Here is a 14025-nt window from a genome sequence, read left to right on the forward strand (position 1 = left end):
AACAAAGCAGCCAATTGAATCGCACTGTTTCCATTCAGACAGCTTTCTATTGGCTCCCTCCGAGATTTCCCCATTAGGCAGCAGTTAGCTGAGCTGATAACGACTAGTTCTGTCTTTACCAAAAGCACTGATTAATATGGTCGCATTATAATCTGTATGCTGACCATTCAATCACTGCGTTCAGACAGCATTCATGATCCCGTTGAGTTCTGGCTTATCTGCACAATGAGGATATATTTCAGTGAAGCAGCATAGCCAGTACTTGGAAGTGGGAAGAAAAAAGTGCCTGTACTTTCACCTCCTGCATCCAATGGAACGCCAGCATGTGCTTCAAAAGTCCGGAGTTGCATTCACCGTTAGTCAAAGTGGAGGAATTGTTTCTCCCAAGAAGAGACAGGAGCATTGCACAAAGGCCAAGTACTCAAATGTGGAGCTCCACTCTCATGTTTGATCATCCACATCATGTGTAACCAAGACGTTTAACTTTTTATACCAACAGTTTTACTGTTTACACACAATAACAATCCTTATCTGTGATTCGTTGACATATATGAAAACAATTCCTGAACCTGACCCATTCAGAAGTGACGAGCAGATCATGATGGGCTGGAAGCTAAAGGCAGAGAGTGAAGGGAGCAACCAGAGTACAATTCCTCATCTCTGTCTGTCACAAGCCGTCTATCTGTCGAAGTTATGCAGCGTTTGATGGGAAGGAGTGTGCGGAAACGTGCGTCCTCCTGACCCTTTAGTAATTTCACACATCAAAGGGAGCACCACCCGGCAGCTGGCACGCAAGAGGGAGAGGGGCTGCAGGAATTTGGAGGATTTTCACAGATTTGCTCATCCAACCTGGAGCTATCAGAGCCCACGAGGGGGGAAAAAGAAAAAGTAAAAGTAGAAGCTCAATGATATGTTTGATCCTATGAATATTTGACATTCACGCAGCATCCGGCTGTGTGCTTGCTTTTACTCATCCTCCTCTGCAGCCCTTGTCATTATTTTTCTTTTGCTCTTGCCTAGGAGGCTTTCACAATGCCAGGAAACAGCTTAGTGACATGGTTTTCTTGGAGTAAATGACACCCTACGGGATTTTGCCTATAAGGCTCAACTTTGTTACTGTTACAGTGAACGCCGAGTCTTTACAGACACTCCACTGGGCCTTATCGGTGGAACTGTATTCAATAGAGTAAAAAGCTTTTAAAATGTTGCCTGTGAAGTTATACATCTCTATTTTTACCTCTTCCCTCGCTTCCTGCGGCGTCTCAGTGCTGGACGTGTACGTGCTGAGCACTGACGGTCAGGTGCAAGACTTCAGGTTTCCCCAGTCGAGCAAAGGCGGAGCGACTCTTCAGCTTTCCTCCAACACAGTGAAAGTTAACAGCAAAAATGGTAAGCAAACTCCAAAGCTGCAGAATTGTTTTGTAATTGTATGTGTTGCTATGGTTCAACTGTTTCTAAATAGTAGTTTTTTTTCCCCGATTCAGACTTTTTAAAGAAATATTGAGACCTTTTGAAAACGGCTTGCACTCATTATTTTTGTTGCAGCTACACGACACATTTAAGGTCTGCATTAGCAAAAAGATTAAAAAACGTATTCTTCGAGTTGATAATCACGCCTTCAAATCATTAGTTTCTTTTCCAAGCCTCGTTCACGGCTTTGTTCGTCGCAAATTCAAATCCTTATAATATTTTGGTGATTATCGACCAAATTCTTGCGTGTTTTCTTTTTACTTAATTCAGTGGAAAAGAATAATTTAATTAGACCATCCACTGTAGGCATTGCTCATGGTAAACTGCCTCCCCTGGAGTGTGATGTAGCTGATTCCACGCCACAAAATGAAGCAATGTGGAAGATAAAAAAGGAATTTGCAATTATTTATTGAGAGTGAATGGAACTTGCTGTGCTGAACAACAAAGCTCTGCATTTCGTCTGTCTCTGAGCACTGAATGAGCAAACCATCGGCACTGACATGCTCTTTAGTTCTTTCTTTGTGCAAATTCAAAGAGCCGCTGTGAGTGAGCCCATTAATGCTTGGGATATACATATCTGTATGTGTACAGTATTTCAGTCTTAATTCAGTTGGATTATTGTAAATCTCTTCCCTGTCAGATCATATTTTTTGGTGTGTTTTTGGTTGCAGGTGTGGCAAAGCTGGTGTTTGTGCTCTACAAACACTTGGGTCAGTTCCTCAGCACCGAAAATGCCACACTAAGAGGAATGGGAGACCTGAACAAGCACAACCTCTCCCTCACTGTTAACTCCCACATCCTGTCAGCTTCCATCACAAAGGAGTCCAGCCGTGTGTTTGTGGCCGACCCAGTGATCTTCACACTGGAGCACCTGGATGTAAGCCTCCTTCTGCGATTTGACCCGACCACGCTACAGAGCTAAACTGTGACAAATACCAAAGTGGTGTCACTCTCTTTTAGATGAAAGTATAAATCTTTGACTTATTGTTTTCTCAGAAATAACAGGCAAACAATAACGGACTGAATAAATTGAAGGCCTAGTATTCCATGAAGAAATGCATTGTACCCACCACCTTCCATACACAAGTTTTACACTAAAGTCATCTTATATAGAGGAATGAGATAAGATACCCTTTGAGTCAAACCTTGAAAATAGTGTTATACATGATCTCATGCATTGTGAAACAAATTCACATCATAGAGTGTGTGCTTTGAATGACTCCTCTATTTCTACATCACATTGTAGCACAATAGATTAAGTCGACTGAGTTATAGCCATTCATTCATTCATCCAGCCTTTATTTATACAGGTTAGTTCCTGTTGAGCCTCGGGGACTCATTTACAAGAGCCAACATCGACAACAATAGACAAACATAAAGGATGCATACTTTTTTTTTTAACAAATGAAAATAAAATGGTAATTAAAAGGATAATTAAAAGGAAATGTAGCGGAAAAACAGCTAGATTGTCAATATGTGTAGAAAACTAAAAACAGGAACATGTCTGCATTGTTTTTTCTCAGGAACTCAACAGATGTTTGAAGCCATTTAGAGAGGTCAAGGTTGAGAGCTTCAGATCTTTTTGCAAGATATTCCAGGAAACAGGAGCAGAGTAGAAGAAGGCCCTTTTGCCAAGTTCAGTCCTCACTGAGGGAACACTGCATGCACGCTGTAGCTGCACTCACACAGAGACATGTAGGAGGAGATGTATGAAGGCAGCAGACCAAGAAGTGATTTAAAAATGAAAATGTACCAGTGAGAGAGTCTGCATGAAGTTAATGATGTCCAGTTAACCAGTGAATACAGGGTGCAGTGGTGGGTACAGTAGTCACAGCCAGTTATGAATCTTAGAGCACCATGATAGACAGCATCCAACATCTGCAGGGTTCTTGTAGGAGCGTTCATGTAAATAATGTCACCTTAATCAATTGAGGGAAGGAAAGTCACAGTTACAAGGTGTTTCCTAACATTCAGAGTTAGACAGGATCTGTTTCTGAAAAACAAACCCAGTTTAACTTTCAGTTTCTTTAGTAGGTTTTCCACGTTGAGCTTAAAAGAGATACGAGTCGACCAAGATACCCACACATTTATAGGACTCAACAAACTCAATAGAGACACCATTTGAGGATAAAATCATTATCATCAGCCAGTTTGGTGTTTCTTAAAATCATTTGGCTGTGGCAGCCATTTTGACATGGGTTGCCTCCAAAAGTTAATCATTTGCAAAATGCTTATTTCCTTAAAGTTTCATTAAAATACATTTCTTTTGACAAAAAACGAAACATTCAACAAAGAAGAATTTGTCCGGATGACCTGACTTAACCTTGTTAGATAAAATCCATCAATTATTCATCAGATATTTTACGAACAAACAAACAGTGTTGGCGTCAACACTTAATGCCAAAGATTAATCAAAGATCTTGTGCAATGGGAAGCACTTGACGTATGTGTTGTGAATGGTTTTCAGTTGGCATTAGAGGTCGTTTTTTTACTGGCAAAAGGTAATCACATGTAGATGTACGTATATCTAATGAATTTCTGCAAGTTTATATAATTCCGTTGGTGCTTCATGAGATATTCTGGTAACAGACACTTAAAAACTTTATTACCAACCTTTTCATTTTGGCTGTGAGCGATAACGACACTTACCCCTAATCCTGCATCTTTCAAATATAAAGGTTTGCATCTGTGCATTCATGCATTCAAATGCCATGCCATTCATATATTTGTTCTTTTTGTTTTGTAGAAGGAGCACTATTACAACCCCAACTGCTCCTTCTGGAATTACTCCGAGCGAAGCATGATGGGCTACTGGTCCACTCAGGGCTGCAAACTGTTAGACACTAATAAGAGCCACACCACTTGCTCATGCAGTCACTTGACCAACTTCGCCATCCTCATGGCTCATCGGGGAAATGTGGTAAGTGGCCCTCACCTTCTGTGGTTTGCATTGGCCATTTTTCTTTCTCAATTAGCTGTTCTTTCTCCTGTCTCACCAAATGATTTGTGCACACATGGCAAGAGCAAAATTGGCTTTTCAGAGGAGATAATTAGATTATAGCTGGAGGAGAAGGTAAGAAAAGAGAACAGTGTGGGGGGGGAAAGAAGCCGGGCTGTCATTTTTAAAGAGCGACACTGTGACTCAGGATAGGAAGTGGCATGGCGTTATCAGAAGTAATTATGTTTTACCTATGGCTCATGTCTAATATTCTTCCTCCCTGCATGCACACCTGAAAATCATGGGAAACGGCATAACCTTGGATTAAATTCATGTTTCCACCCCTCTTGAAGTGGTGCAGGATCCATTTTGTTGCTAAAATGCAATTACAATCCAATTACATGATAAATAGCATGTGTAGCAAGGACCTAGCTAGTAATAAATGTAAAGGATAAGTATGTGGTTTGTTTAATAGTACGTTCCAACTCCTGAACTCTGCGCCTCTCATCTGTCTCAACCTCAACCTTAACCACAGCTTGAAACCAGAGCCCAGATGCTGGGCTGCGCCTCACACCAATCCCCCTACATATCACCTCAACAGTAACTCCTGACCTCAATATAATTACAAATATCACAGGAGGAATTGCCTCACTTTCAGGCCACCAAGTCTTTTGAGTAATATTTCGTACGGTCAAGTCTGCTTTTCGTTCTCCTCCAGATTTGCCCCCGTGCCCCACCATGAAACACGTTCAGTTTTTAGATCTTCTGAAACGCTGCGTGATTCAGCCACACACAGTTGCAGCTCTTTGAGGCCGTTCTTCTTCTGATGTCGTTTTCTGCAACATGTGCTGCATAAAATTGATGACTGAACATGTTCAGCTTGGCTGCCAAATGGCATCAAGTTCAATTAGGGCTAGCTAGTCAGGCCAGTCTCAGATTATTCTGTCAATGTGAACACTGAAAACATCTGACTCTAGTTACTTTTATTCTAACATCCTTTTTTATGTTATATTCTCTTTGGTCTAGCTGAATAAAACCAAACAAAAGGATTTTATTGCTTAACTTCAGATAGAAACGTTGGGGAGTAATAGCTTTTTAGTGATCTAATATGGATCATTTTTGTCTCTCAACACAGGCAATGATAAAATGTGAGTTTCTTTTTTACATGAACTGTTCATGAATGTTCATTGTTGTCTCATACATCAGTATTTACGTTGCACTAAAGATTGAATTCCAAGAAACTAATGTCAAGCCGTTACACGCTTAAATGCTATTGGGATTAAGACAGGTGTAGTTTTGTCAATGCTGTGTGTGTGTTTCTGCAGAGGGAGGGGAGCGTGCATGAGCTCCTTCTTACCGTCATCACCAGGATGGGCATCGCCGTGTCTCTGGTCTGCCTGGCCATCAGCCTCTTCACCTTCTGCTTCTTCAGAGGTCTGCAAAGTGACCGCAACACCATCCACAAAAACCTCTGTCTCAACCTCTTCATCGGAGAGCTTCTCTTTCTTGTGGGCATCAACATGACAGAACCGAAGGTACGGAGAGAGGCTCCTTATTTTAAGTCTCATCTGAAGTGATTAAGCTTTACATTGAATTTACAACTTAAATTTGTAAGGAAAAAAAGGGGGGAAAAATCCAATTAAATAAAAAATTAAAAAGAATAAGCCTGTAATTGACATTTAATACTAGAATTATTATATTTATTATGGTGTCATGGTTTTCTTGTGAAAGCATCTGTGGACATTTTGGGATCTATAAGCTCTGAACCTTTTCAGCGCAGGAAAATACTTGACATCCTCTCGATTTTCACGAATATTTGTATTGTTTGGTCTTTCCAACTGTTCATTTTCATAAATATTGCATTAACTTTTGATGTAGAAATATTATGTTGCTAAATTATTTAGCTCATTCATTATTTAAATATGGTAATTACCTTTTAGACCTCACTGTTTTAACATGAATCCTGTTGGTTTCAAATATGCATTAGAAAAACATAAAAAAACAACCTGCTGATATTTTAGGGCGCAGCAATGACTTGAAATTGAATCCTGTCCATCTCGTAAAGGTAATTTTAGAAAAGAGGTCACAAAGCAACACTGGTATTGATTTGCTGTTTTTATGCCTATTTGGTAAAGGTAATTGTAATATATATACAATTTATTTTTTGGTTTCAATCTGCAGAAAATAAATGAATGATTAGATACTAAGTGCTATACTTCACCCATGAGACCTTTTTATTTGGCAGTGTGGGCGTTATGTATTCTCTTTGTAACATCTTTCAGCTGTTTCCTCTTCAGGGGTCTCCACAGCGAGTCATCCTCCTCGATCTCACTCTGTCCTCACTCCAACTACCTCCATATCCTCTCTAACTGCATCCATATATCTCCTCTTTGTCTTTTTCCTGGCAGCTGCAATTCTAACATCCTTCTATCAGTATACCCACTGTCCCTCCTCTGGACATGTCCAAACCATCTCAGTCTGGTCTCTCTAACTTTATCTCCCAGTTGTTCAAACTGTGCTGTACCTCTGATGATCTCATTCCTAATCTTATCCATTTTTGTCACTCCTAAGGAGAACCTCAACATCTTCATTTCTGCCACTTCTTCTGGTCTCACCACTGTCTTGTAAACTTTTCCTTTGACCTTTGCTGATACTCTTTTGTCACAAATCACTCCTGAAACTTTTCCCCATCCACTCCATCCTGCCTGGACTCTCTTTTTCACCTCTTTACCACACTCCCCGGTAACTAGGAAAGAAAAATAAAAACCTAGCATTCTTTAACAGAATACATATGCTGTCGTTTGTGGCCATTTTTGTGTTGGCTAAGATCACTTAGCTGTGGCAGCTGTCTTGCATATGGTTGTCTCCAAAAGTCAATCAGTTGTACATGCACGCCCGGTGATTAATTTCTGAGAGTTTCATTAAAATTAATCCACAGGTTCATAAGATATTTTACCAGTGCTAGAGCCAGATGGGCACAGACCCATATAAAAACATCGCCTCTCGTCTAGCATTTAGCATAATCTTATCCTTGTGTTGTGTGTCGCCCCTTCAGCTGGTGTGCTCCATCATCGCTGGAATCCTCCACTTTTGCTTTCTGGCTGCCTTCACCTGGATGTGTTTGGAGGGCGTGCAGCTCTACCTCATGCTGGTCGAGGTCTTCGAGAGCGAGTTCTCACGCAAGAAGTACTACTACCTCGCCGGCTACCTCGTCCCCACCGTGGTCGTGGGCGTCTCAGCAGCCATCGACTACATGAGCTACGGCACACAGCGGGCGTAAGTGCACCACCTTTGTAGCGGCTCTTCTGCTTTTTGCAAAAATAGCATCAAAATCATGAATCTCCCCCGTATTAAGACACACCCACACAGCATGCATAGTGTGGTTTGTGCTACTGATAGTAATATCACAAAGAGTGGTCCACCTCTGCTCTCGTTGACAAATTTACAGCCCGTCACTGCTAAAAGAGGAGGCTGTGAGCAAAGCAGCGGCATTAATGAATGTGCTGGCTAGCTGTACTGGTCTGCAGGTGTTTTTATATTATTTAAATCCTTGCAAGTGGATAATTACTGCCCTCATCAGTGAAAGGTTTATGCACTTATGTGCTGGTTTAATCCAAGCATTAAGCTTTGTAATTTAAAGACGTTAGTCATCTAATTCATAGGAATTAAGTAAAAAGCACTTTTCTGTATTTTATCGTATGCATTCTAATAAATTCTGTCCAACCTGTATCCCATGCACCTTTTAGAGTCTTAGGTACACACAGACACACATTTGTAGACTGTGAAGTCATGAGTTCAATAACCAGAGCCTTTTACTCTGCAGCTTCTTATGGCACCAAGCCAACACCCCCTTAAGGTTCAGTTCTCTTCTCTGCGGTCAGAAGAGTTGCCTTTCTGTTGAAGAGTTGCCTTTCTGTTGGCCTATCATGTAGCTGGCTCTTCTGTGCACTGATCGATGAGACACAAGTATGTTTTGGCAATGAAATGATTTAACGAGCTAAACATGGCTTTTTCATTCTGCAGCTGCTGGTTGAGAGTGGATAACCATTTCATCTGGAGCTTCATTGGACCTGTGACCTTGATAATTGTGGTAAGTTATAAATTTGCGCGTGCTAGGGATATATATTTTTTTTCCTCTTTATTTCAGAGCGAAGCTTTGAAAACAGTTTATAGATTTTCTTTCTGCATGTGCTGGCAGCCTCTTAGCTCTGCTTTCTCCGATCAATTTGCATGAAAGGAAAGTGGTCCCATTATAGCTGACACGAGGACATCAGTGTCCACTCAGCTATGAAATCCTATGAAATCAGAATTGTTGAACAGTAACAACGCAAAGCTTTTTGGACCCCTCGGCACAACTAGAGAATACTCCCCGCAATCAAGAGGAGAAATCGTTTCATGCATGAAGGTCATTTTCTCAGTGGGAAAACAAGGGGGATGTTGGTGGGTGGGTGGATGGGTGTACGGGGGTGAACATGGAAGTAATGAGTGGGTGGGCCAAACAACCATTACCACAGTGCATAGCCCTGCTGAGGATCATGGCACATCCCCAGCCAATCAGAGCACGCAGACATCTCCATCTTCACATTTTAATATTTCATGCAGAGTACATGGAGTTTGCAGCGCATAGACATACACACAACTTGCACGCACTAGAACAAATACACAATGCGTATCCAAAAAGTAACATGCATGTAAATGAGTCCAATAGCTGTAAAAACATGCAAAACCATGGGGGGAGCTGCATCAGCAGCACTAGTTTTATATGCTTTATTTGGCAGAGAAGTAAGAGACCTGAAAACTGTAGCAAATGGCTCCTTAGAGACTGAGCTTGTGGAGGAAAGAGGGTGTGTGTGTGTGTGTGGGGGGGGGGGGCAGTCTCCATCAGCTTTTTGCAGCATGTCTCATAGCTCCTCGCCTCTGTCTGTCCGTCTGTCCATCTGTCTCATCGGATCTGTGTCATCACTCATGGCTGTGTTAAATGCATCTCCAGCCATTCGACTCACGCAGACATAAATTGACCCCAGTGGATGGGAGACCAGTCTCAGTGATCTAAAAGCCCCTTTCTATCTTCATAGCCACCCCCTTTTCCTCCCATCTTCCTCTCTTGCTGTTGCTGGCATACATCTACTCTTTTGTTTCCATGTAAAGACCATCTTCTTCGGCCTTGGAGCATTTCAGAGCGCGTCCACATGTGGTATGATAATCAGGATCTCCCTGTCTGTAAAGAGATTTAAAAAAATTGGAAAGCAGACTGTGTTTATACTCTTCTTACAAAGTCCTGCTTATTTTTCCTTCATTTTTCTACATTTACAGTAGATTTATGTTTTAAAAAAATGCATGATTTGTGCAAAAATGGAACAGAAGTTGTCTTTTTTTGGTAAAAGCTAAAAACCACATATCTCTCGTTGCTTTTCACTGAATATTTACTGCAGTACATTTGAAAGGTTAAATATGGTATCGGACCAAATAGAAACTCATCCCCTCCCTTCCTTTGTGGGTTTGGGGCCCTGTAGTGCTCACAGAGAAACATCCTGAGAGCATGGAAACCTTTCTGGATGTATAGCCTGAATCACTTTTTTTTTTCTTCGCTGGCCTCAGTTAAACCTGTCTCTAAAATGTGGCATTCGTCTCTATACTTTCCTTTCTCTGAATGTTTCGTGAAGCTTTTAGCCGTGACGTCTTCGATTTGTTCGGGCTTTATGGCATGCACGTTCTCGTCTTGTGCAATTGCACCCCATGTGCCTTGAGCTGTGCGGAGAAGACCAAAGTGATAACCTCTCACTGTTGATTTTTGTCTTTGGAAGTAAGAGTGCTTCTTGATCAGCACAGAGGTATTAAATTTTCATAGTCCTCCCACTGAAGGTATGAGTGTGTTGCTCAGTGTAGAGGTAACGCCACAACAATCTGCAATATACTGTGAAATATGCTTAGCTCCTCGTCAAAGGTAACATTTTTGCATTAAATGATGCATATTATAGTAGCAACAAGTGCAATTCCGTGCATTTTAATCATTAAAATTCATTTTCTTGAATATTTCTCCTCGTCAAAATCCAAGCACAAGGTTTTTACTTGTATAGAGTCTCAAGTGTGTCATTTGTGCTTGCTCATGAGTGGACGAAAGTAACATCTTCCTACCTGAAATATCTAACCCTGAACTGCTTACACAAGAAACTGGATGCTTTCCTTAGTGCAGTCTATTAACCCTGATGCACATCTGTTTTGACAGGTCAATGTCATCTTCCTGGTGGTGACGATGTACAAGATGGTGAAGCATTCCACCTCCATGAAACCCGACTCAAGCAGGCTGGGGGGTATCAGGTGAGGGCAGGGTGTCACTCTTGAGGAGGCCGGGCTGTTGTAGCTCGTTGTCAGGCTCTGAGTGTGTATAAAGAGAGGGGGTGGGGGAGGGGGAGTATATGTGAGGAGAAAAATAATATGCACCATCACTGCTGCAACCTTCCTGCTGTAATATTCAAAAAGCTGCATTTGACCGGCAGACCAACAGTTTTTCATCTTTCAGATTTGACACGGTGTCTTTTCAGTATGCTTTATGATTTCAGTATCAACGGGTACATTGCCTGTTTTATTTCTTCTTAACAGCATTTCTGCCATTTTGCCATGTTCACTATTTTACTTCCTTTGCTCCTGTGCTTGCATGGTTTATAGGCGTCATTGGAAGATTGATCCCAGCCACGTGTCTTGTAGAGTTTAAGGTGGTTCAAGCAGGAAAAAAGAAAATGGGGTGCTCCGTCTTCTCCCTCCTAGTGGGCTGCATTTAGTTGATAACACGACAAATCCCTGACCGTTTTTGAGCTCGGAGCCTTGTTCAACAATATGTTTGACAGCGTGCCAGCAAACACTTATGTGGGTGTTTGATTTTTTTAGGCAGCTACTCTGATTTTAGTCCAAATCAAAAATAGAAAAATAAATTGTTTAATTGACTTTTAGGCTTGTGTTTATATCACAGAAGTGACACATTTGTGAATGCTGGATTTAGTACATTATAACAAGCAGTCAAAACTCATTAACTGGTATTTAATTGGGATTTAAATCATATAAGTAATGCATTTTGTTTCTGTGTTAAATGTGGGAAATCTAAAACAATGAAGGAAAGAGGGTAGAATATTAGTTTCAAGATTATCAGATTTGTGCACATATTTTCCCTGATAATCTGACTCTTCCTCCTTCTTGCAGGTCGTGGGTGTTGGGAGCGTTTGCCTTGCTTTGTCTTTCGGGACTCACGTGGTCTTTTGGCTTGTTCTTCCTCAACGAATCGTCCATTGTGATGGCTTACCTATTTACCATATTCAACACTTTACAAGGGATGTTCATCTTCATCTTCCACTGCCTACTTCAGAAAAAAGTAAGATTTTACTTACGGAGAATGTTATGATGCTCAAATTCATTTAAACAGGAAACTGTCATGACTGTCAAATATTTTTTGCTTTACTTCGCCTTAAAATTGCCCTTAAAGGTAATTATTGCAACGATGTTTAAAAAAAAAATCACACTTATTTTTTAAAATTAGTTAGTTAATGTTTTTGCAAATTGAAAATATGTGTCCAGATTTTCTGACCCGCTGCCAGCTACAGTACCACTTGCGTTTGTTCACCTAGGGAAACAGCTGAAGTGACAGAAAGTAGGTCAACAATGGCGACAGCCATGGATAAGCTGTTTGTGATCAGTGAATTCAACACTTTTGCAAATTTCTTCAGTGTTACTACTTCACCTTTCTCTTTTTTGTGTGTAGCCACAGATTCAGTCCTATATTTACAGCTAACCATCTTTTTGTCCAATCCCACCATATTTGTTTACCTACACAGACTATGGCCGACCTAATGAAGGTCAGTCATGTGACTCAAGCTTACCTATGGATTATGCTGACTGCTGCATTTACATTGAGTCTGTACCCACATTCCAGAGTTTCATAATAGTGTATCAGAAAAACTATTGAAGGAAATGCTTTCAAACTGCACCATTTCATTTAGCTGAAAATATATATATATTTTTGTCCGACTATAGTTTGCCATATGTTCCTTTGAATTCCATCCATCCATCCATTTACCTGCTTCTTCCTTTTCGGGTCGTTGGGGTGTGTGGGGGGGTCGTTGGTGCCCATGTCCATCACTCACTGTGCGAGAGGTTGCTCAGTTGACAAAGCAAGGCCTTTTTTCATTATAGGGTAGTATTAAAATAATTTAATCAATTCCAAATGGTTTTAAAGCTAATATGCTAAAATAGGTATACATAAGTAATGTGTTCATCTTTTTTATTATGAATACATTTTTATAAGCAATTTTTTGACACAAATTGTTGTCAGTTACTTATCTCTCAAATTTGGAGTTTGTTTCTTTTTCTTTACAAGTTGTTAAATTACGTGATAGGACGTGATTGTGAAGTAGAGCTCACTTTTTCATTCATTCGTTTGTTTGTTCATTCATTCGTTTAGATTTAACTGCTTTTTTTTTTTTTTGCTAAATTTAAACAGCACTACCAAAAATGACTTTTTCCTCTCCAAGTCTGAGTTGTTAAAACACGATTAAAATTGTAGCTTTTTATTTTTATTAGCAACATGTAAGTCAGAGTGTGTTGTAATTTGCCAATATGTGGCTTGTTGTCGGTTTCTCCCAGTTCTTGCAGGTATGGCATTTAAGCTGCTGTGAGCTAGCTGGCATTTGATAAAGATTTAGGATTTGCAGCTCTCATGAGGCGGAGTGGGCGGGAGGATGTGTCACAGTTTGTGTCTGAGTGCGTTCAGTTTGGCCTAATCTTTTGCTTCTCTGCAGGTCCGGAAAGAGTACAGCAAATGTTTCCATCAGTCCCAGTGTTGCGGTGCACTCCCATCTGAGAGTTCCCACAGCTCAGCCAAGGCATCCACGTCTCGATCCACAGCTCGCTACTCATCTGCTACACAGGTACACCAGTGGGAATTAAGCGGGGATTGGCGATTTAAAAAAATATACTTGTGAAAGTTCTCAGTAAGAAATCTGATTCTTTTCCACACCTTTTTGTGCCTTTAATGGACAAGTCTGGTTAAGTGTTTAGTTTTTTTACTATCAACAACGCGCTTAAAGTTCAGCCTGCAAGTATGTACTGGTAATATTTTTTTCTAATAAAACTGTACACTTGTTGCAATATTCTAAAGGTTTAGATACTTTAGTTGTCAGCATACATGGAACTGGACTTGGTGAACCATTGGTCAAGATCATTTAAAACCATACAAGAAATGCTGGATCTTTGGAATTAAAGTGTAAAGAGATAAATGATGGTTTAAAACTTTTTTACAGCGCTGTATATCGAGGAACAACATATTAAAAAAAATAAGCCTAGATAAAATTAAAGCCTAAAGTATATATATATACACACACACACACACACACACACATCAGAGTGAGAGTTTCTTTATTGTCATTCGCACCTCATGTGGTACATGTGGTGGAGCGAAATTATGTACACAGGGTCCCAGTTACATCCAACAATAAAATGTAAAAGAAAAACATTGATAATATCCAAGATATTAACTATGAAAAGCATCAACTAAATATACACTAAGCACTAATAGCATAAAAAACATTATGTCGAACATCAGCACAAACATGAACATGAGTCTGTGTGAG

The 14025-nt window shown here is 40.4% G+C and overlaps 1 protein-coding gene across 1 annotated transcript in view; it reads left to right on the forward strand.

The window, feature by feature from the left end:
• Positions 1–14025, forward strand: part of LOC119415050 (adhesion G protein-coupled receptor L2) — a 93347-nt gene that overhangs the window by 63643 nt on the left and 15679 nt on the right. Inside the window, exons 11-19 of the mRNA XM_037682183.1 lie at positions 1267–1389; positions 2142–2347; positions 4217–4390; positions 5734–5943; positions 7464–7684; positions 8432–8498; positions 10635–10726; positions 11603–11771; positions 13195–13323. Coding sequence (XP_037538111.1) covers positions 1267–1389; positions 2142–2347; positions 4217–4390; positions 5734–5943; positions 7464–7684; positions 8432–8498; positions 10635–10726; positions 11603–11771; positions 13195–13323 — 1391 coding nt within the window. The remainder of the gene's footprint in view (positions 1–1266; positions 1390–2141; positions 2348–4216; positions 4391–5733; positions 5944–7463; positions 7685–8431; positions 8499–10634; positions 10727–11602; positions 11772–13194; positions 13324–14025) is intronic.

The sequence above is a fragment of the Nematolebias whitei genome, chromosome 9, assembly GCF_014905685.2.
Source record: "Nematolebias whitei isolate Nwh7 chromosome 9, NemWhi1, whole genome shotgun sequence".
Lineage (NCBI taxonomy): Eukaryota > Metazoa > Chordata > Actinopteri > Cyprinodontiformes > Rivulidae > Nematolebias > Nematolebias whitei.